Below are 23,489 nucleotides of genomic sequence, written 5' to 3'. Positions count from 1 at the left end.
GACTCTGCTCCCAGCAGCCCCATGTCCTGGATTTGGCAAAGAGTGTCCTGGTTTCACTCAGTACATTTATTCTGTTCCCATCAGTACATTTATTCTTCTTGGTCCATGTTTGATAAGACTGTCAGATGTCTTCCTGCCTCCATTCTTTCTCTTGCCATAGCTCTCCCTTACCAAAGTCTTGAAATGGCCTCCAATGAGTCCCATGATGGGATAGCCTAGGATACACAGTCAACTACAAATGGCAAACAAATGTGGGGGTGGGTACCCTGAGCCCAGATAACAGAACAGCTAAAGAGGAGGTGTCCAGAAATGCCACTGCCGCCTCCTCTGCCATGGCTTCTTACGCAGCCCTGCACCATGAGCTCAGCTGTGGGTGGAAGCAGCTACTTTTAGAGATTATCTCCATGCAAGACAGTAAATCCCTCCCTTCCTCTCTCACTTCTTTCCTTCCTTCCTCCCCCCTCTCCCTCCCTTCCTTCAAGAAGCAATTTTTGTTCTGATGCTAGCACTCTGCTAGGCACTGCTGGGGGATGCACTGAAGCCTCACAGCATGCATGTTCTTTGGCTTTGAGCAACTTCCCATCTGGTTGGGGAGATAAGACATGGACAGGAAGCATTTCAACAACAATGTGAACTAGTCTGTGCCTCAAATGTCAAAATAAATGGAACAGCTGAAGAAGTGCTGTTGGAGGTCTTAGGAGAGAAGGAGGCAGCAGAGGTCAGGTCACACTTTCTAAGGGTATCTTGACTGCTAGCTTCTTGCTCACTTCTTGATGTAAACCCATATCTTTGGGATGGATGAAAGAAAGGGTTAATATTGACCTTCGTTCAGAATGTGATGTTTTTGACTGAGCAGGCTCCTCATTCTCCCCCACCCTCACCCCCTTTTTCTGTGCATCTTGTTTTAGTTTAGGAAGTCAAAAGCCTTGGCAGTAGTATGGCTCCTTCCCAAAATAGCTCTTATCCTGTCTCGATAATTACAGCTCTCCAGCCTCATTCAGCAGCAGAGCTGCTCCCCAGAAACTGGGAAGAGAAGGCTCCTAGGCAGCTGGGTTAACTTGTCTTCTCTGGTTCTCTGGTGGTGGGATGGCATGGATGTAGGCCAGGTACTATCCCTGCAAAGCAGGAGAAAGCTGGGCCTTCCCTAGCCTGTCCCCAGGCCATATGGCCCATAGGCAGCCCCAGGATAAAGACTCTACGATGATGATGTCCAAAGCCTCCAGTTCCTCTGATCTGGGAATGGTTGACCATAGAGTCTGTTCCAGATTCCATTCCCAGCAGGAATTCTCTGGTGGCCCAACCACGGCATCTGGCTCATGGAAGGCAGTGTGTTTTTCATTGAGCTTCACAAGCCCCTTTGGATCCACAGTTGAAGATAGTGCCTGATTCAGCCTCTTTCTAAGTGTTAGTGTCCTCCCAAGTGCCCCTTCAAGGCCATTTAGTCTCAGGAGTAGCATGGAGAGATGCTTCTCATCCTTGGATTTGGACATTAGGAGCTGGAGTCTCCCCAAAAGAGGTTGAGCTGGACTGAGGGAAGCATTCCAGATGATTTTTTGGTATCAGAACTAGCAGAAGTTCAAAGGAAGGTCCTCAGGGTGCCCTTTTAGGTCAGCAGGGGCTGTCTTCTCACACAGCCCTGGGGAGTTGTTCCTGGGAATAAAGTAGCTCTTGATGGGAGGGCTGCAGTGCCTCTGACAGACAGGGCTGCCTGGCCCCAGGATCCTGTGTCCTGAAGGCACCTGACCTACTCATGTTGGCTGTGGATTACAGTGTCAGGGGACGAGGTGGTTTACTCCCTGCTATATCTATCAATTATGCAAGAAACCAACTCTAGAAAACAGGCCAAGGACAAGAGGAGGCCATCTCAGTGATCCTTAAGGCAGACATCATTGTCTTTAGAGTGACATGTCATTTGGTCTCTGGGGGAGAGGATGGTTGGCCTTCTGTTTGTTCCTGAGCCACAGGTAAGTTTTGCTCAGGTAGACTTCCTTTATGAAGAAAAATTCAGGCCCTAGGAGGAACCTGGGGAGTCTCCTCATTTCATGAGGATGTTAACAGAATCCTGGAACATGGGCTTTCTGAAAAGAATCCTAGAAACCATCCTTCCCACTCCCCTATTTTCTCTTGCTTTGGACAGAGGCCTTCAGTTGAGAGGAAGTGCTGAAAGAATGGAGTTGCTGAAAGTGGGGCAGGACACCTCAGGAGGCTTTTCGTAGTGGCTGGACTCTGATGACACAGCTTCTTAGAAAGCAGGCATCTTCCTTGTCAGACGGTCCCTTGTCCATTACCAGCTACCACAGGCAGCTAAATCCAGTGTAAGTTTGGATCTCAGACAAGGAAGCTGGTGACCCCAGCCAAGACTTGCTATTTTGGGACAGACTATGGTGACCAACTCATCCAGGTTTTCCCAGATTGTCCTGGTTTTAGCACTGAAAGTTCTGCATCCCAGGAGCCTCCTCAATGCTGGGCAAATTGGGACAGTTGGTCACCCCAGCTAGGCTGTGGCACAGACAAGGTTTGCCTCAGCAAATAGTTTCTGGAAATATGTGCTGGCTTCACTGTGAGACCAAGGCAGGTTAGTCCCCTCTCTTTATAATATGGAGGCAGGAAAATGCTCACCTTCCCTATGGGCTTGATGGCAGGAGTCCCTCAGTTTTTTGTTCTGCTTAGAATTAGCCCATGTAGGGAAGAATTTGCCATACCCATTTTGGACTTTCTGGTGTATTTTCAGAAGCTACTTGGTTCCCTGCCTGGAACCCATCTCCACATTACCTCTTTCTGTCAGAGTAGTTTGGAAGTGTTTGAAATGATGAATTTTTCTAGGTAGATTAGGGAAGTTGGCTTCAGAGGGCAGAGTGCATACTTGGGTGAAGAAGCAAATCTGTTACCCAGGAGCCACAATGACAGCTGCTCAGCCAGAGAAAGGCCATCCTGAGTAGCAGAAATGGCTATGTCCCTTCCTCCTCCTCTGCTCAGCTGCTTTTGGCCCAGCTGCTATGAGGGGAGCAGCAAGAGACAGCTGCACCTTGAGGACTGAATGAAGGCCTGGAGGAAGGGGACAGAATGTGAGGCAGTTCCCAAGAGAAGCTCAGGCTCAGATACTGTGGGTGGGAGGACTGGGCCAGCCAAAGTCACTTATTTGGCGCACTCACCACAGAGATAGTCATCTAGCTCCAGGGGTCGACATAGTGGTGTTTTGGGGCATTGAGTTCAATAGGTCTGAAAGCAGAACCAGCTTTCCAGAGACAAAATGATGTCTAGTCAGTCTAATGTCCCTATTGTCTAAAGCATTACTCTGGAATTTTCTCTTCTCCCATTCTTCTATGCCTGTCATACATGCACACTCGTAATCCATTCGAGGGAAGGCATTTGAAATAGTCACAGTTCATACTTCCTAGTTTGGTGTTGATAGTATTCCCATCAGCAGAGATAATAGCTACCATTTATCTTACTAATTATATGATGCTAAGTGCATCACCTTAATGAATCTTCATAGCAACCCTATGGAGAGGACTTCTCCCCATTTCACAGATGAAGAAACTGAGGCTCAGAGTTTGCTCATCAAAGCTGGGGGCACTTTAGAGAGCATCCTGCCACAGGGATACAACTACATCTTCTGTAGCCACATCTTCCTGGAAAATAACTTCTCGATATTTCAGCAGCACCTTTAGGTATCATGACTTGTGAAGGGAAAAGTTTTAGTGGTAGCAAAATCTGTCTGTGAACTGTGAGGGTGGGAGGTGGGTGTGAGTGGATAAATAGCCAGCATGAAAGGCAAGGGATGGGCTAATGAAGCTCAGAGCCTCAAGCCTTGTCTGTCCTCCAAAATCAGAGTGGAAAATTAATCAATGAATCCTTTCAGCCAATCCATATGGATCAGACATGTCTTGGGGGCAAAGGCCTGGCCACCCAGGCAGATAGCACATCACATGTTTGCTAAATTGAAGTGAGCAGAGGTTAAAATAGAAGACATGCTCCCAGCGCTAGAGGGGCTTGTCATTAATTTGGGAGAGAAAAGTATACAGATAGGTCAGTTGAAAGGAGTGGACATCAAAGGACAGAAGAAAGTCCAATGAGATAGGTCAGCAAAGTTTTCAGCGTGGAGGCACTTGGAGGGTGAAAATCAGGAGGAGACAGATTTTGCCTCAGTACAATGAAGAATTTGGTAACTCAGCTGCCCAAAGATTGTAGAGTAGTTGCTTGAGTCAGTGAATTTTGGCCATGGGAGGTACTCAAACAGAGGCTGGAAAGGCAGGGAGCTCTAGAGGAGATTCAGATCTGGTGGGTGGCTGCAGTACAAAGTCTGTAAGTCCTTTCCATTCCTGAGCTCCTGTGGCCCTGTCCTGCTGCATGGAAAGTGATGGAAGGGCCAGACTGCCAATCAGAGAGGCTGCTTCTAGCACCCTGTCAGCTCCGGAACTGCCTCTCACTGCAGCTGCTCAGCAGGTGCCAGGAAACACTTCCGAAACACAGCACCTTTCCACCCACATTTCATGGCTGCCCCAAGATCATAGGGTACCAGAGAGCAGTTGGGGAGGAGTGGGCCTTAGGGTATTTTGCTTTCTTGCCTCCACACAGGCCTTGCTAGACAGACTGGCTAAGGTTTCCTTGAAAGACACACCCAGTGATAGTCCTTTGGCCCCATCAGGACACTCAGACTAGATCATCAGTAACTCACAGACTTCTGGGGATGAGAGTGGGACACAATTAGTCCTTTCACCACTTAAGGGAAACTCAGGTACTGAGAGGCAAAAGTGGCTCTAGCTTGTCATGCAGATCTGAAATCCTGAATTCCTGTGATATCATTCTTTCTTCTTGGCTTTGAACCTGGGCCCTAGCTTGGCCCAAGTGTAGCCTCCTTGTTTAGCTCCTGTTTCACACAGGCTTCACTCATGAGTAGGCAGGAAAGACCCACTGCATAGGTCTTCCATATGGACCATGTTGGCCTGACCCAATCAGGGGTAGCCCAGGACAGCAGGCTGAGCCATGGTTGCTGACCAAAGTTCCCCAAGGGAATCATACCCTGTGCCAAGCTAAGCATCAGCTCCCCTGGCACTTGGCTCAAAAACCCCATCCCAGAAGCACCCAGGGAACTATAGTTAAAGATATCAATGCCTGATGGAATGTGGAATTTCAAGAGAAAGCCAGAGATCCAAGAGCTGGATGACACTGAGACAAGGTTGACCAGGCCACCTGTCAGCTGGAGGTGGGGAATAGCACTGAACAGCCAGTAACTGATGCTAGCGCTGCTGTATCTCAGTCCTGCTTCTGACTAGGCATTAGACCCTACCTTCTCCAACCCAGAATGTAAGAGCTAGTGTTGGGGGATCTAGTCCTCTCCTCTTTGAGTGGGGGAAACCAGAGGCCCAGGGAGGGGAAGGGACTTTCAGACAGTGAGGTAACAGCCAAAACTGGCATGGGGACTTATACTCAGGTCAAGTTCTCTCAGAGACCCCCAAATGCTGCAAGAGTAGCTTGCAGGACTTGTTCAGGCAAAATGGCTCACTGCCTGTCTTCAGCTTTTATTTCTCCTAGCATGCCTCATGGGAGCTCTGGTAGCATAGTGCCTAAGGCATTTGACTGCTAACCAGAAGGCTGGCGGTTCAAACCCACCAGCCACTCCTCGAAAGGAAGATGGGGCAATCTACTTCCATAGTGATACTGCCTCGGAAACCCAAGGAGGGGTCGCTATGAGTCGAGTCCGACTCGACAGCATATAACAACAACAACAACAGCATGTCTCATTAGGCCTGTGGTGTGGTGATTAGAGAAACTGTGGACACTTCAAGACTGTTGGCTCGGAGCTGAGTCCCGTGGCTCCAGGTCTGTCTTGGAGTCTTGGCTTCCTCAAAGCAAGCTGGTACCAATGTACCTTAGGACAGTCAGGGCTCTGGGCAGCAGGTGCCAGAGCAGTGCTGGGATTCCAGCCACAGCTGAGGATGAGCTAGTTGAGCTGCCTTCTGGCATGTGTCTGTGTCCAAACTTGGATTGCAGCCAGGGCTAAGGGCCAGGGGGCGTGTTATGTGGAGGAAAATAAGGCTTCACAATGAGCCTGTCCTCCTTGAAATAGGCTTTCTTCTCAGATCCAGCAACTGCACCCCAGGCCACACTGACTTCTGGGTGGAGGCACCCAAGAGGAATTCTCATGAGTGCAACATGAATACTAGCAACCTGTAGCAAGTTCCCAACAGAGGGGCTTTGTGTAGCTCAAACTTGACATTCAGGCTTGATGGCAGTAGCAGCTGCTGCTTCTGCACATTTCCAACCGCCATTGGCTTCTCTCTTCTTTAAAGATACTCCTTTACGTCTTTGCTTTCTTAGTACGGCTTCAGGTTTCCTGATTTACCCCGAGGCCTTTCCCTGGAGACTCTCCATAGCTTCAGAGGTTCCCTCTCATCAAACCCAGCTGCTAGCCCCCATCCTCTTCCTCCTCTTCTTTCTCTCCGATCCTGGCCTTTCTTCTGAGTCTCTGCATGACCGACTATTCTTCAGCACTTCTCGCTGCTGCCTTGCTGTCTTCATGTAAGCCTACAGCAGCACACAGAACGTCCCCCTTCCTCCATTGCATCTGTGTTTACAATGCCAGAGCTGCAAGGATCCTTAGACATCATCTAGTCTAATCCCCTCCTTTTCAGATGTGGAAACTGAGGCCCAGAGAGGTAAAGTGAGTTGACCAGGGTCACCCAGCCAGAAAAGTTTTTTTCTCCATAGCTTGCCTGCTTGGGAATGCCCCTGGTGTTTTTAAGCAACAACACCCCTTCCCATCTCCCAAACCACCAGTGCCAAATAGCCAATAACACCTCCATCTCCAATAGCAGCTCCGGGTTTTTCTAGGCCTGATGCCTCCTGTTGTCCCCAGGCCCTCCTCCTTCCCTTTGCTGAGCCCTGACTGATTGTGTGACCACCTGACCACTGAGCCACAGATCAGGACGAAATAGGATAGGCAGGCCTCTGGAGCTTTTGGGGGTCAGAAAGGGTCATGCTTCTTGTAACTCACACTAGAGCCTGAAGGGGCTTAGTTCAGGAAATCCCTCACCAAGTCCCCCCATCCCAAGCATCTACCTCCCCCTGTCTGCTGCTCTGACGCTTCTGAGTCTCTAATGCCTCTAAAGCTGCTGGGGCAGCTGTCTACAGCATCTCACCTGCTTGTTGGAGTCAGCTGGGGCTGGCCTCTCCTGAAGCCCTCCCCACTTTCCTCACTTGCCCCAGGCTAGGCTCCAAGTAACCTGTGAGAGCCACTCAGTTTTTTCCTTCCAGCCTTCTAGCAGATGATCCCCTGGATAATTTATGCAGGCAAATCCTCTTTAACCTTTAATCTGGGGTCCTGCATGAAGGAAGCCTCTCGAAAACCTGTCTCTTCATAGCTTGAGTGGACGTGGGGAATATTTGACGGTCCAGTTCAGGGGGTGTGCGGGGCATATTCAATCAGTTGCTTGGACTCTGCTGGTCCGTCAGTTGGCTTCCCTTTCTGCAAACCTTGTTGAATCTCTGGGATAGCTAGAGGTTTCTCTCCAACTCATGCAGAGACTCCCTTGTTCTTCCAAAAGTGTCTCCTTCAGGGCATGCCAGGTGCGCGGTTCTTTTTTCTATGGGGGCTGGCTCAAGCCCCGCGGTGCTGCGCTGCTTTGAAGAAGCCATCCTCCAAGGACTGAGGAAAGAAGGGTCAGGTATCAAGTGAAGCCCCCGGGTCAGGAAGCCCTCCCAATACCTCGCGCCTCCGGAGGTCTCCAGGTGCAAAGATAGGCCCTGGACTAGAGCCAGCCTCTGCCCATTCCAAGCCACCTCCCGCAAAGTGGAGGTGCAGGCTCCGCCCCCGGCCGGATCGCCCCGCCCCCGGCGGCCGGGCCCCGCCCCCGGCGGCCGGGGAAGGCTGTGCGGTGAGGTCGGGGAGCAGCTCCAGCCGCTGGTCGTTCGGGCGCTGTCCAGGAGGAGCCGGCCCGGCCAGGGCTGCAGCCATGGTAAGGCGGACCGGCGCGGGGCAGGGCCCAGGAGCGCTGAGCCCGTTGCTCCCAGGCGAGTCCGTGGGGACCTGGGGCGCCGCAGCCCTGGCTCTGCGGGGCGGGGGGTGCTGTCGCCGGTCCCGGGCACCGGCAAGCACTGAGGGCAGACATCACTGCGTTGCGTCGCCTGTTCCAAGTTTCTCCCTCTGGTCGGAGTAGCTACCAAGCGGGCCCCGACCCGACCCCCAGGGTGCTGCCCGCGTTCTTGGACGAAGGGGTGGGTCGGTGCTGAGGGAGGTTCCTGCCGGCTGAGACGCGCATGTCGGACCGGGGAAAGCGCGTCAGTGATGAGCGAAGGTGAGGGTCCACGCCCTTGTCTGGGTCTGCTGTAACCTGGGTCGGCGGTGACCCCTCCTCACCCACCTACCCTGTGCGCAGGGGCCAGCACCAGCTTCCTTTGGAAAACACAGAGAGAAGGCCCACAAACACTGCCTACCCTTCCCGGGAGGGAGCTGCTTAGGCCCTCTCTCTTGCACAGCCTGGCAAGGGGCAGCCCCTGCAAGAGAGAAGCCCAGCCCATAATCCTGTCCCCAGGGTATCAGCTACATCCCTCTGCCTCAGAAACAGGAACCCAGGGGAAGTTTCCTCTGCTGCCGCTCCCCCCCCCCCACACCTCTCCACCTCAGCCAGGTCCCTCTGCAGTGTGTGGGGTGGTGGGGAGGGTAGTGATGGAGGTGTCATTCCTGCCACCTGCCTGTAGTGGGAAGAGAAACAGTAACCCCAGCCTGCTGCTCTGGAGGCCCCCATGTAGGAAGTTTTGATGCCTGCCTGTGAGGATACTAGCTCTGCTCCTGCCATTGCCAGAGCCTGTCAAAAACACGTTGTGATGGTTGTCAGGGCCTCCAGGCCCCATATGGGCCTCTCTTGTCAGTCTGCAAGAAGCCCCCTAGCTTTTGCCCTCTGGTTGGGGAGGCACAGGCTGTTTACAGCAGGAGGGGATCTGTGCCTAGTTCCTGGGCCCCCAGGGAATCAGAAACTTCCAGGTCTGGAAAAGCCAATCTTTTGGGCTCTTGTCTCTCAAGCTGTGTCCAGGCAGAGGCCCAGATCTTGGCCAGGAAGTCTCGATGACCCTGGGACCTTCCCCAAAAGGGGGTTCCTGGGAGAGGCCAATGGTGCTTGTCTTTATCCTTGCCCCCGTCATGAGGATGGACAGACAGATTGTTCCAGGAATAGAAGCCTGGGGTTGGGGGGGAGCACTGATTGTCCTCAGTGCCAAGCCCAGCAGGGGTCAGAGAGGCGTTTTCTGCCACACACTAAGTTTAGTTCAGCTGAGGTCTTGGTGCTTGCAGCTTTACTGAGGCCTCCCTGCTCTTCACTAAATAAGGGCACCCCCACCCTTAGTCTCAGCCTCAGCCCCTGCCCTCAAGTCAGTCCATTCCTTAGGCCAATTGGTTCATGTCGGGCCAGACTCCTCTAGAAAAGGGTCTCCTTGTCAAAGGAGGGCAGTGCTTTGGAAGTCAGTAGGGGAGGATTTCCCAGCCCAGGAGCCTCAAAGCGTTTTAATTTGCATGTGTAAAGAATAACAGACCAGCATTAATAACCAACCTATGACGTGAGATGTACCTTCTCTCCTCAGGTTCAAAGCAACTTGAGGTATCTGTCATCTGGGAGTACTTCCTCTCCCCGGCTTCCCTGGGAAGCAAGGAAGGGCTATTCACAATTGGACATTCCCATTGCCAGGGAGTCAATTCCAACTCCTAGTGCCCCTAGAGGACAGAGTAGAACTGCCCCATAGGGTCTCTAAGGCTGTAAATCTTTACGGAAACAGACTGCCACATCCTCTCCTGCAGAGCAGTGGATGGGTTTGAACTGCCAATCTTTTGGTTAGCAGCCAAGTGCTTAACCACTGTGTCACTAGGGTTCCTTTGCAATTGGATATCACTCAAACTCACTGCCATTGAGTCAATTCCAACTCATAGCGACCCCATAGGACAGAGTAGAACTGCCCCATAGGGTTTCCAAGGTTGTAAATCTTTACAGAAGCAGACTGCCTTATCTTTCTTACATGGAGTGGCCATTGGGTTCAAATCGCCAACCTTCTGGTTAACAGCTGAATGCTTTAACCACCACACCACTAGAGATCCTGTACAATTGGACATTTGTTGTTGTTATGTGCCGTCGAGTCTAACCCGACCCATAGCAACCCCTCCTTGGGTTTCCGAGGCAGTATCACTATGGAAGTAGATTGCCCAACCTTCCTTCTGAATTGGACATTGTTGTTGTTGTTATGTGCCGTCGAGTCGGCCCCGACTCATAGCGACCCCTCCTTGGGTTTCCGAGGCAGTATCACTACAGAAGTAGGATTGCCCAACCTTCCTTCCGAGGAGTGGCTGGTGGGTTTGAACCACCAGCCTTCTGGTTAGCAGTCAAGTGCTTTTAGCCACTGTGCTACCAGAGCTCCTGAATTGGACATTAGGCCCTGAAATTAAGGTATTATTCAAACTCACAAAGGGTGTTCCCAGCCAAACCAGAAACACTGGTCTCTTGACTTCTCATTCATTGCTCCATCTGTACACTCCCAGCCAAGCCTCTCTGATTTGTCTCCCACCTAATTTGCAGCTCTGATGCCTCTGAGATATAAGTCTCCCATTGGCCTGAACCCATGCCCTTCAGGGATCAACTGCTAGCTGCTCCCCAGTTGGCTCTATGGAAGAGATGAAGTGATGGAATTAATACAGGTCCCCAGGAGATAGAGGTTAAGTATCCTAGGGTAGGAAGAGTCCACAGAGCAAAGACCCCTCTGTGGTTGGGCCCCTGTGCAGGGAAATCTAGGAGCAGCTTTCTGAAGGCAGTGGGTGGAGGAGAAATTCGTTGCTGGGAGAACACAAAGAAATAATTGGGAAGAAAAGTGGGGCTGTTCCCAAGAGACCCTATACCCAGGGGCCTCAGGATTGCAGGTCATCCCACCCTTTTTAAACACTGCTTCAAGTGAAGGTGGAAGAGATCAGGGGATTGAAGTCCTTTGGAGTATAGTTTGCTGTCTCCATGCACTGATGGGCCAGGTCACCTTGGGGACAGGCCTCTGTGTCCTTGAGGGTTATCAGAAAGGGCCAAGTGGATCAAGAGCCTGTGCTGCAGACTTGGGAAGCTGGTGCTGTGCCCACAGGGGTAGGCAGCAGTCAGGCATCATGGGGCAGCCAATCAGAGGAGGAGGGGACTGCAGAGAAACCGAGTGATCCTGCTGCAGCTGGGCTGTCCTTGGAGGGTGGGAGCTGAGGGAAGGGGAGGAGGAGGGTGGAAAAGGACATTCCACAGGCTTTTTTGGCCCTTGCCAGAGACTGGGGGTCAAAGAGAAAGGGAAAGGAGCAAGCCAGGAAGCCAGATTACAACAAGAGCGTCAAGACACGGCTGTTTCTGTGTGTGAGGAACTTTGCCTGGGAGCTAAAATTAGACCTAGAGCTTGCTGACAGGGAGCTTGAAGTGTGGGGCATGGACCATTCGCAGGGAGGGCAAGGGAATTCTGTCCCTGAGGACAGGACTGAAGCTGGGATAAGGTGCTACTCTGGGAGATGGGTGGACCAGACCTGTCTTCCCCTTGCAGTGGCTGGGATTGAGGCTCAAAGTCAGAAAATGATTTGGCTACTGTCAGAGCAAGCGGTGCCCCTGTGTTCTACTCCATGCTGATGAGAAGCCAGGGCTGGCAGATTGGATGCTGCTGGGTTCCTGGTGGCTCTGCTGGAAGATTGTGAGGGCCAGAGGATCTTCATCAGCACCTACCCTTCTCCCTGTTCTGGTTTCTTCTTCTCCCCAGAATGTTCCTGAGGAAAGCTGAGCACAGTCCTCACTCTCCCATCCTTAGCTTGACCCAGGACCAACTGCTGGCTCACTACGGAGCTGTGCAGAGGGGTAGGACTTTCTGGAATTCCCCAGACTCTTAAGCTGCCGGCCAACAAGACCTGCTGTTCCCCCAGGCCCATCCCTTCTCTCTTGCCATATAATTAATAGCTGGAACACTTATGATAGCGAAAGGGGACATAGTCATCTTGCCAGGACAATAAGCATAAACTGGGATGTATGGTCACCCCACTAGGCCCCACAAATACTATGGATGAGAAAAGCCTCTTGGGTCAGGCTTGCCTCTTCTTGTCAATAAGCCCCCACATACTGGTTCTAGTTTCTGGCTAAAGGGTCCTTTTCTCCTGTCCTCTGTCCAGCCCTGGAGGAGCTCTGGTGGTAAGTGTATAAGGCATTTTGGCTGCTAACCAGAAGGTCAGCGGTTCAACCCCAGCAACTGCTCCAACGGGAGGAAGATGAGGCAATCTATTTCCATTTACAGCCTTAGAAACCCAGTGGGGGTCACTATGAGTCAGAATCAACTTGATGGTGGGGCTTTGGGTCCAGCTCTGGAGACTAAGGCTACAAGCAGGTTTGGGGACTTAAGAGGTGACAGCCTGGAAGTAGTTCTTAGGGGACTTTTCTCTCTAGCCTCTCCATCTCTATCTCTGACAGCGTACAAGTCTGCCTCCTTAATTTTTCCCATTGTAAAATGAGGACAAGTGGGAAGACCGTAACTATCTTATCTACCCCCTAGTGTGGCTGGGACTCCACAGTGGTCCAGGGTAGCCCCTACTGCCTTGGCCAGCCCCCAGAGAGTGAGTCAATCTCTACAGCCAGCCTTTGTCCATTGTCTGGTTGTGGCACATGGGTATTGTGAGGCAGAGCTGAGCCCAGCACCGCCAGGCACCCTACAAAGGGGTCTGGCCTGAAAGGAGAGGGAAACTTTAGGGCAGAGAACTGAGGCAGGAGGTGGGAAGATGACTCCTCTCCCAAGCTGGGGAGGCGGTGGAGCAGGCCTCTGCAGAGGAGCCAGATCATTCTCTGTCTACCAACCGCCGTGGCTCCCAGTTCAAGCCAGACCCTCCTGCACTGCTGGCTAGAGCCTGGCTCTGGATAAGAGGGGCAAGGGGGTAACTGAAGGATCCCTCATAGCTGGAGGCGATCAGCAGCTCTGGAGCCCAGCCATCCTTCAGCCCTCCCTGAGTGATTCCATAACAAGTACAGTCCCATCCTCCCTCCCCTGGGCCCTCTGGCTGTCCTCCACCCACATTCAGCACCCCCTGGCAAGTTTACCTTTATCTTCTGGGGCACAGGGTCAAGCTCTGGTGTGTCTCAATGTCTGGAATGAGGAGGCAGGGTCAGCAGTGCTGAGCTCTGGGTAGTGAGCCCTGTGGGCTGAGTACCCCCTAGGAGAATCTACCCTTTAGGCCTATAGCTCACAGACTCACAGAGAAAAGAGGTTTAGAACTCCCGGCTGGCTCTTGAGTTACCTGGGGCTGCCCACTTCTTCCGCCCTCCTCTTCTTCCCTGCTGCCCATGCCCACTTCTGACTCTCTGCTCTCTTCTGGCTCTAAAGCCTCTCTGTCTGCTTCCCCTTGTTCAGACTGACTTCCTGGCCTCAGGGGCAGTCTCTGACCCCTGGCTCAGCCAGTTCCCCAGGAGGGGCGGCCTTAGTGATCACCCTGCTGAGAGGGAGCACCAGGACGTGAGCTACATAGTTCCCAAGAGCAGTCACCATGGCTCTGGGGACTGCCCAGGGCTCCTCCTGGACCACACGGTCCTTTCTCACACCCTGTGGCCCATGAGCAGGTGAGGGCGGGATAGGAAGACTTTCTCTGGCTTGGCTGTTCCTGCAGTCTCTTTCCCTTCTAACCAGGGGCGCATTCCTCTCTCTCCCTGTCTCCTTCTCCTGTCTTCTTCCTTTCTTCTTCCCTTCCTGCCACCTCCCACCTACTGCCCATCCCCCCAAACCTTCAGATCAAGCACTTCATGGAGGAAAAGGATGACACAGAACTGAGCAAATTCGTGAAGGATTTCCCAGGGATCGAGAGCTGCCACCCACTGGAGGCCAAGACCCGGGTGTCCAGGCCCCAAATCCCGGAGCCAAGACCCCAGGCCCCAGACCTCTGCGATGATGACCTGGAGTTCAGACCCCCCTCGTGGTCCCAGCCTTCTGAGAGCCACCAGTACTTCTCTGCCCCAGCTCCCCTTAGCCCCTCATCCCGGCCTCGAAGCCCATGGGGCAAGCTTGATCCCTATGACTCCTCTGAGGTAGAGCTTCCACCCCTGCTTTCACCTTTCTGTGGGCTGGTACAGGAAGACCCAGGGAGGGAGCACTGGGGGTGTGTGTGTGTGTGAGAGAGACAGACAGACAGACAGACAGAGAGGAAGAGTGCACACATGCGTGTGGGTGAGCTGGGACCTTGCTCTGGCCTGTGTCAGCCTCATCTCCCTGGTGTCTGTCCCCAAGGGCATGAGGAATGGACAGTATCTTTAGGAGCAAGAGGCTCAGCTGGTGGCCCCACATAGGGCCTCAAAAGAGTCTGGCACTGCTCCTATAGGACTAGGGCAAAGACGTAGAAGGGAGAAGTCTGGTGCTGGGTCCTGGGGTCCCTCCTGCCTGTCCCCCTGATGAAGTCTGTCTTCCTGTCCACTAGGATGACAAGGAATATGTGGGCTTTGCGACCCTCCCCAACCAAGTCCACCGAAAGTCTGTGAAGAAAGGCTTTGATTTTACCCTCATGGTGGCAGGTAGAGCAGGGGCAAGGCGGGGCTGGGCAGTGGAGTTTTAAGTGGGGATGGTGTGGGTGTTGGGGTGGGGGGGATGTAGGAGGAGCAAGCAGCTAGTGGCTGTGCCTGTGCCTTTTTATATAATAGGCAGGAGCCCCTGGTGGCTCAAAGTGTGTATAGAGAGGTGAAGTGGTGAAAAGATCACTTGACCAAGAATTTTCTAGTATTTGCCTCTTGTTGTGAGATCTTGGGCAATCTCTTGCCCTCTCTGGGCCTCATTTACTTTTTTTTTTTTTTTTTTTTTTTCTTTTTTTTTTTTTTTATTAGGATTTGGGTGAAGATTTACAGAGTAAATTCACTTTTCATACAGCAGTTCACATATACTTTGTCTCATGTCATTGACCAAAATTTACAATGCAGCAGCTCCCCTCCCACTTCCTCCCCATAGTTACCTCCTCCCAGTGTCCATCCCTTCATACTCTTCGAGAGGCCCATTTTCTGCCAACCCTGTATATGATCTTGGATACACTCTCCATTTAGACATACATAATTGTTTAGCTTGTTCACCCATCTATCCGTCCCTATACCCATATTTGCTTTCATTAACAACTCAGTATTGTATTTACAAAGGGGTTCATATTTGTTGTTTGTAATGTCTGGGCCTCATTTAATTCTCACTGAAGGCTAGGCAAGCTGATCTTGTTGCTTCTTGCCAGCTTTAAAATGCTATCATTTGGTTAGTCCCTTCCCAGTTAGATAAGAAAGCAGCTTTTCCCACACCTTGGTCTGGGGCGGGGCAGGGATGGAGGGTGAGGGAGAGGAGCTTCTTGGCCACAGATCTTACCTTCTGATTTGATGCCTCTCTCCTCTGTCCCCTGTCAGGAGAATCTGGCCTGGGTAAATCTACCCTTGTCAATAGCCTCTTCCTCACTGATCTGTACCGGGACCGGAAACTCCTCAGCGCTGAAGGTAAGGAAAGGAGAGGAGCATGAGGCAGACCTGTCTAACGAGAGCAAACTCACTCCAGAGCCTGAGGAAGGAGCCCTCCCAGCATGCCAGGAAACCATGCCTTCCTAGAAAGATGGAAGGCATCTCTCCATAGGCCCATCCAACCTGGCAGCCCACCAGCTAGCTCCCTACAGATTTGGGTGCTGACGTGGAGCAGGCACCAGAATCCTGCTCTTGGAGTGAGTCTCTGACCCCCAAAGGATTCCAGGAATCCAAGAAAAAAGGCGGGAGCAGAGAAGACGTTGGGGCTGAGCCAACAGCCACCGGCATTTCCTGTGTTGGGAAATGTGTTCCTTGCTCGTTCCCAGAGAACAGCGGGTGGGAAGGGGGGCTGTGTAGACGAGGCAGTCTGGGCAAAGCTTGCTGGGGTGGGCATTTTGTCCTGACTGGGCAGGTCCCTGCCCCTGCCCTGGCCTCAGTTTCCCCCTTCTCCAGAGAGGATCATGCAAACTGTGGAGATCACCAAGCATGCGGTGGACATAGAAGAGAAGGGAGTGAGGCTGCGGCTCACCATTGTGGACACACCAGGTTTTGGGGATGCAGTCAACAACACAGAGTGGTATGTCTGACCAAGCAACCCCAGCTGGACCTCCCAGTACATACATAGATGCTCATATAGGCATACACATATCCATACTTGTCAGGGGAAGAGATTTGTGACTTTGAGTATGTCATGCCCCCTTTCTGGACCATATGTAGCCTCTTCCTCTGTAAATTAAGAGGGAAAGGATTGGAATAGCTGACCTCTGATGTTCCTTCCACCTCTGCCCTATATAAGTCTTTAATGCTGTAAATGGAAGTGGAGGCAAGATGAGAAAGAAGAGCCTTAAATAAGCAAACACATGTGAAAACATGTAGCACAGGACCTGACACATTAAAAATCAAACAAAACAACCATTGCTATATGTATATGTCAGGAAAAAAACAAAACAAAAAACATTGCTATTGAGTAAATTATAACTCAGAGTAGTACCTGGCACATTGTAGGTGCTTAATAAATGCCACTCTCCCTCCTCCACTTCCTTTCAGTAGCAACATTTTAGGTGCCACACACAAGTCTTATTGAAGGGGTGAGAGTGCACAGAGGGAGGCATAAAAGGAAGAAAAGAGAAGCAAAGGGGCAGAAATGGGTGAAACCTTGTTTACATTCCAGGCACCCTTCAGGCCATCTGCCAAAAGAAAAGGTAGATTTGCCACACATGCTGATCACTCCTGGCTTTTTTTTAGGAACTGAAAGGATGCTTTGGTAACAGTAAGACCTAAGTGAGTAGAGGAGGAGGAGAATGGGTGAGAAAGACAGGGGGTTTTGATGAAGAAATTAGGCAGGGTGATGCTAAGAGGACTGAGAGTTCAATTTTTGACTCGTTGTTTAGTAACTGCATGTTCTTAAGCAAATGACTGTGTTCCTATTTCTTCAGTAGCAAAATACCAGCCCTTACCACCTGGTACAGTTGATCTGAAGATCACTCAGAATAAGACATGGGAATGTGCATTAAAAACTGTAAGGGGCTCTTTACATGACATTCATGAAATTTGATGGTGATACTTGCAGGACTGACTGTATAATTTGTTCAGTAGCAAAATAACTGCTTTTACCACCTTGCCCAGTTGATCTGAAAATCACTCAGAATAATGCAAGTGAATGTGTATTGAAAACCATTCATTACATTCAAGAACTTTGATGGTGATAATTGCAGGACTATGTAACATGTGGGGTCCAGTGCAAAATGAATTTGTGGAACCCCTTGTTCAAAAAGCATTAAAAATTCCAAGATGGTAAACAGCAGAGCAAGGAGCTCTGGTGGCATAGTGGTTAAAACATTTGGCTGCTAATCGAAAGGTTGTCAGTTCAAATCTACCAGCCACTCTATGGGAGAAAGATGAGGCTGTCTGCTTCCATAAAGATTTACAGCCTTGGAAACCCTATGGGACAGTTTTTCTTTATCTTATAGGTTTGTGATAAGTCAGAATCAACTTGTGATGAGTCAGTGGGTTTAGTCTTTTTTTTTTTTTAGAACAGCAGAACATTTAACCAAGCATGAGCCCTTCTATGTGTGGGGCCTGTGTGATTACAAAGGCCACACACCCATACAGCTGGCCCGAGCTTATTACTTCAATGACTAATCAACCCTTACAGACCATTCTGTGCTCTGAACCCCCTCATTGCATGCTTTATCATTATAATACATGACTTCAGCTCAGCAAACTGGTTCATCTTCAACTACATAGCCTTGAGGGAAGGGCCATTTCTTACATTCTTGCCACACTATGGTGCTAGTACATGGTGTACATAGTGCATGGTTTCCCTAAGTCCTCCTGATAGACTGAGGGGATCCCATGTCATCATCACCATCCCTGTTCTAAAGAGGATGCCAGGGAGTATGTCCTAGCAAACTGGGCTTGCCCTGAAACTCTAGCCCCAACCAGTACCTGGTCTCTACTGTAGCAAGTACCACTGTCCCCTTCCATTAATCTACCCGACTCCTCTTACCTTCCATAATAATATTGGTTTCTTTGCCTGGCACCTTATGGTATGTAGTGTACCTCCACTTAGTCAACCCATAGGAATTTATTGTGCACATACTAGGTATCCAGCCCTGTGCTGGACGTTATAAGGAATGCAGAGCAAGTCTGAGTGATCACTGTTCCTGAGAAGCTAACAGTCTAGTAGTGGGGAACAGACAGGATGGCACATTCTCTAACATATAAGTCAATCATATAACAACTTAAGGGTCAGGCAGTATAGTGGCAACCATACTGAGCTAGGATTGCTCCAGCCAAGTGATCTAGAGCAAGTCTCTTAGCTGCTCTGGACTTAGTTTCTTTTCTTTTTTTTTTTTTATTTATTGTGGTTTGGGTGAAAGTTAACAGAGCAAATCCATTTTTCATATAGCAGTTCATACACATTTTGTTTCACGACATTGACTACAGTTCCCCACATGGACTGAGTTTCTTGATGTAAAAAAATCATAGAGATGTTGCTCAGATTGTCTACCTATCAGGGCAGTGAGGATTAAACTAGGTAACAGAAGAGCAAAGGACTTGAATTATAATTAACTATAAATATCAATAGATCCATCATTGTGCAATGAAGAGAAGTGGGAGATCAGTATGCACTGGTATAGTCCAAGAAGCCTTCCTGGAAGCCATGGTTCTTGGGTATGGCCTTGAAGGATAGAGTAAGTTTGGAGAGTTGAAAGGGAAGAATGTGAAGCCATGTGAGCAAAGGCTCAGAGGCTAGATTGTGAACCTGACTTAGGGCTCCCACGCCTTCCAATTGGTGTTTGCTTGCAGCCACCTTGCTACTCTTCTTGCTTTATTTGTTCACCTGAACCTTTTTCCTCTCACAAAATTAGTATTTATTAGACTCTTCTTGTGTGCGTAGTCTAATTTTCTGTCACGGCACATGAGTTGCACCCCTGTTCCACTCAAGTATCTCCCTGAAGATGTAGTACAAGTGAGCTACTAGGGAGTAATAGTGTCTTGGAAGCACTGCTCGGGGCATGGGCTACTTCTCTACGTCTCAGAACTCCTAAGGCAGCCTCCACTCCGCACTGTTTCTTTGTTTGTCTGTCTCTGCCCCAGCTGGAGGCCTGTGGCAGAATATATCGACCAGCAGTTTGAACAGTATTTCCGAGATGAGAGTGGCCTGAACCGCAAGAACATCCAAGACAACAGAGTGCACTGCTGCCTGTACTTCATCTCACCCTTCGGCCACGGGTATGGTGTGAGCCTGAGGCTCCTGGCACCACCGGGTGCTACCAAGGGAACAGGCCAAGAGCACCAGGGGCAGGGCTGCCACCAGCAGGTGGTCACAGATTCCTGTTCCCCAGGCTCCGGCCACTGGATGTTGAATTCATGAAGGCCCTGCATCAGCGGGTCAACATCGTGCCAATCTTGGCTAAGGCGGACACACTGACACCTCCTGAAGTGGAGTGCAAGAAACGCAAAGTGAGGGAAGACAATGGGGTGGGGAGTAGGTGGGCTTGTAGAAAGGATGGGGTCCCCAGAACTGTGGACCCCTCATTTGTTTGGTAGATCCGGGAGCAGATTGAGTACTTTGGAATCAAGATCTACCAGTTCCCAGACTGTGATTCTGATGAGGATGAAGACTTCAAATTACAAGACCAAGCCCTAAAGGTGGGGCCACCCCAGGGCATCCCTTTCCCATCTTAATTTTTTTTTTTTCTTTCTGGGCAGGAGAGGATGTGTGGAATTCTATATAAGGGCAGGCTATTGGGGTAGAAGGAGCTCTGGTAGCATAGTGCCTAAGGCACTTGCCTGCTAACCAGATGGCTGGCGGTTCAAACCCACCAGCCACTCCTCGGAAGGAAGGTTGGGCAATCCTACTTCCGTAGTGATACTGCCTCGGAAACCCAAGGAGGGGTCGCTATGAGTCGGGGCCGACTCGACGGCAAACAACAACAACAACATTGGGGTAGAAGACCATGGTTCCTAGAGTGAAGCAGAGATGAAGATATAGGTGGAAAGGAACAGATGAGAATGGAGGTGCTGACAGGCATCTCTAATTTCTTCTAGGAAAGCATCCCATTTGCTGTGATTGGCAGTAATACTGTGGTAGAAGCCAGAGGGAGGCGAGTTCGGGGCCGGCTCTACCCCTGGGGCATCGTGGAAGGTAAAGCACTGAGTTTGTGACTGGGTTTCATCGTTCTCTCACTGGCTGTCTCCTACCCTTGCCCCTGGCTGACCCCTAGCCTTGCTATGCAGTGGAAAACCCAGGGCACTGCGACTTTGTGAAGCTGAGGACAATGCTGGTGCGTACCCACATGCAGGACCTGAAGGATGTGACACGGGAGACACACTACGAGAACTATCGGGCACAGTGCATCCAGAGCATGACCCGCATGATGAAGGAACGGAATTGCAAGTATGACCGGAAGCCAGGAGAAAGCTGGTGGGGGGGATCCCAAGCACTGTCTTGGGTGAGACCAAGCCCTTCCCTTGTTCTTCTACAGGCCCTGAGCTCAATCCATGCAGGTGCTGTGGTCCCCCTAGCCTTACCAACCTGCTTTCCCCTTCCCCTCAGCAAACTGACTCGAGAGAGTGGTACTGACTTGCCTATTCCTGCTGGCCCACAAGGCACAGATCCAGAAACTGAGAAGCTGATAAGAGAGAAAGATGAGGAGGTGAGAGCAGGATGAGGTGTTAGGGGTTGACAGTCTGGGAGGTCCCCTGCTTGATCATAAACCTCACCTCACCTGGTTTGGGAACAAAAAGATCCCTGGCCCAGGCCCTGTGTATTTGGGTCCTGGGTTGGTGGACAGTTCTTCCCGTAGTCTCCATCACATCTAAAAAGATTAGAGTTTAAGGGCACGCTCCAACACTATGGAACTCCCTAAAAGGCTTCACTTTGATGCATGTGCCTGTTCCAGCTGCGGCGGATGCAGGAGATGCTGCATAAAATCCAAAGACAGATGAAGGAGACCCATTAGCTGGCTTTCAGCCCTGGCTGTTTCAATGTCCTCCTCCTCCTGCCCATGCCGGACCCTTCCAGCCCCAGCTCTGCTCAGGCCCCTTCAGCCACTGCCACCTCGCCTTACATCCCTGCTGCCTCCCCACAGCTCAGAAGAAATAAAGTTTAACAAATCTATAGGTTGCTTCTGGTGTCCCTGTCTGTATCTTTATCAGTTCCTGGAAGACAGAAAGATCTCAGGACTCAGTTTTGAAAGCCTGCTGGAGGAAGGTGCTGGTTTCTGGATATTAAGGAAGAGACAATGGGGAAAAGCTTTCCCTATCCTTAAAATCCTTGTTGTCTTATTGCCTTCATCTTAATGATTACCTGTCCTTCCTCTGGTGAGGCCCTGGGGGGTGCTAACAGTAAAGCACTCAACTACTAGCCTAAAGGTTGTCAGTTCAAACCCACCTACATGCACCTGGAAGACACACCTGGAGATCTACTTCTGAAAGGTCACAGCTTTGAAAACCCTACGGATCACAGTTCTGCTCCTTAACATGTGGGTTGTCATGAACTGAAATAGACTCCAAGGTAACTAAAAAAACATGCTTCCTCTAGCCTGAGCCTCTCCCTATCTTTTCCAAATACAGTAACTTAAATTCTGTAGTTTTTGGATCTAATGCCTGCCATTGGGAAAACAACTGCATGCAGCCTCCAGACTTCTTATTTCTTCTGACCCGGGGAAAGGGATGTGCAGAATTAAGTCTTGGATAGAGCATTCAACAAAGCCTGGAACCCTTGTAATCACCAAATACTTCAGTAAGCGCTGGGGATGGTAAAGTACAATCATTGTCCTGGAGGAGTTCAGGATTTAACAAATACTTATTAAACATCTACTTGGTTGCAGATATTGCTCTAGACCCTGGAGTTAAAGCAGTGAACACAAGCAAGTTTCCTGTTTTCGCGGAATTTAACTGTAGGGAGTTTCAATGCTCTATAAACAGATAAATGAGCACACTTTAGCCCAGGAGCCTTATATGAGAGCCCTCCAGCTCACCCCAGAGCTGAGACTATATTCATTTCACGATGTAAAACTCCACTGGCAACCTGAGTCAACTTTTCCACTTCTGTCGCGTTAGTGATAGAGCGAGGCCACGGCGACCTCCAGCGGCCACCCTCTACCCTGCTATCTCCTCTGGTTCCCCAAAGGAGAGACGAAGGGAGGAGCAACGAGTTTAGGTCCTTGGGAGAGTCCTTTTTCCTTCTTCGTTTTAAAGACGAGGAGGCCGCAGCTTTCTAGTGCCAGTCTCAGGCCAGGTTTCCTAACTCTCCGGCAAGAGATCTTTACTCAGGATTGGCGGCATTATGCAGATCATGAAGGACGCCAGGGTCAATTCGCCGCCAAGGGTTGGATGAGCCAGTCCAGGCGCAGGGTAGCGGGAATCTCAGCGCCGCCAGAGGGGAAGACCCAGACAGAGCCTCAGGCCCTGCCCTCCTCCCTCGCCTAGCGGGAGCAGTCGTTTCTCCCTTCTGGCTTTGGGGCCGGATGATCGTAGCGAAACTAAAACAAGAATGGATAAACTGAAATGCCACTAAGGAGCCATTTAAAAAATACCTCTAAGTCAACAGCGTCACCGGAAGTGGCAGTGAAAAGCCCGCACCCCTACAAGGCCACACCTCTAATTGCGATACCAGTAGGCGACAGGCCTCCTCACTTCCGGCCCCAGGAGCCCTATCTGGTAGCCCCCTCTACTTCTTTCCCATTGGCTGTCGTAGGGACGCGCTGTGATTTCCCATTGGTCGCGTCTCCTTCCAGCACCGCGCCTCCTCCCTCCAGGTAGCGTCTAGCCTTCTGGCACCGGATAAGCTAAAGGCTGGGAAGGCGTCTGCCCTACTTGACCAATGAGAGGTGTGAGTAGTGAGGGCGGCGGCTGCGCGGTGGGGGCGGGGCGGGACTTGATGTGGCTATTGGCCAGGGCGCGCACAGGCCAGATATACGATTGGTTGGGGAAAGGGGCACCGTGGTGGGGTCGAAGCTGCGCGGCCTCAGCAGCTGCGGGAGACGGAAGTGGTGAGAGCGCGGCCTCGGAGGGTCGGGCGGACGCCTCCTGGGTGAGTCACTGTGCCCCATGCACTGCCAGCTTGGAAACCGCTACGACCGCGTCTAGCCCTGCCCCGGGCCCCGATGGCTTTCCTGAGCCCCGCCCTCTGTCATTATGGGCTCCGCCTCTGAGTTCTTAGGCTCCGCCCCTAGAACCAGGGCACCTGGGCTCCCCTGCCACTCTGGCCCGTCCCCCAAGAGCCAGATCTTTTAGATGTGGGAACCCTGGGCCTCTCAGGCCTGGTCCTTGTACCTTCCTATCTCCATCCGTCTCCCAGAGTCTGCGTGTCAGAAGGCGGTGAGGCAGCACCTCTGGCTTGCCGTTTGCGAGGAAGGGTGGGCTGGGGAAGGTCCTGTGATCAGGGAGGAAGGCAAAGCTACCTACCTATGGGGGCTTTTATTCCCAGTCTCCTGCGGTGCGCTGCTGCACTGCTCCTGAGCTTGGGTAGCAGGCATG

The 23,489-nt window shown here is 51.2% G+C and overlaps 1 protein-coding gene across 1 annotated transcript; it reads left to right on the top strand.

The window, feature by feature from the left end:
- The first annotated feature begins 11,429 nt into the window (after window positions 1-11,429).
- On the top strand, window positions 11,430-20,968 carry SEPTIN4 (septin-4). The gene is made up of 12 exons (XM_007958017.2): window positions 11,430-11,513; window positions 13,755-14,048; window positions 14,435-14,528; window positions 15,390-15,476; window positions 15,951-16,074; window positions 19,101-19,235; window positions 19,349-19,466; window positions 19,554-19,655; window positions 20,055-20,151; window positions 20,244-20,403; window positions 20,563-20,662; window positions 20,909-20,968. The coding sequence occupies exons 1-12, from the start codon at window positions 11,430-11,432 to the stop codon at window positions 20,966-20,968; spliced, it is 1,455 nt and encodes a 484-aa protein (XP_007956208.1).
- The last annotated feature ends 2,521 nt before the right edge of the window (window positions 20,969-23,489 follow it).

Source organism: Orycteropus afer, unplaced genomic scaffold (assembly GCF_000298275.1).
Source record: "Orycteropus afer afer isolate SDZICR_OR568_19922 unplaced genomic scaffold, OryAfe1.0 scaffold00834, whole genome shotgun sequence".
NCBI classification, from domain to species: domain Eukaryota; kingdom Metazoa; phylum Chordata; class Mammalia; order Tubulidentata; family Orycteropodidae; genus Orycteropus; species Orycteropus afer.
The sequence above is the reverse complement of the archived record's forward strand: the minus strand, read 5'-3'. Positions and strand labels throughout refer to the sequence as shown.

Bases quoted from the DNA above. Each gene is read 5' to 3' on its own strand.
- SEPTIN4 (XM_007958017.2), top strand. From the start codon at position 11,430: ATGGACCATTCGCAGGGAGGGCAAGGGAATTCTGTCCCTGAGGACAGG. The intron at 15,477-15,950 runs GTAAGGAAAGGA...CCCCTTCTCCAG, and splicing joins GAAACTCCTCAGCGCTGAAG to AGAGGATCATGCAAACTGTG. The intron at 19,656-20,054 runs GTGGGGCCACCC...AATTTCTTCTAG, and splicing joins TACAAGACCAAGCCCTAAAG to GAAAGCATCCCATTTGCTGT.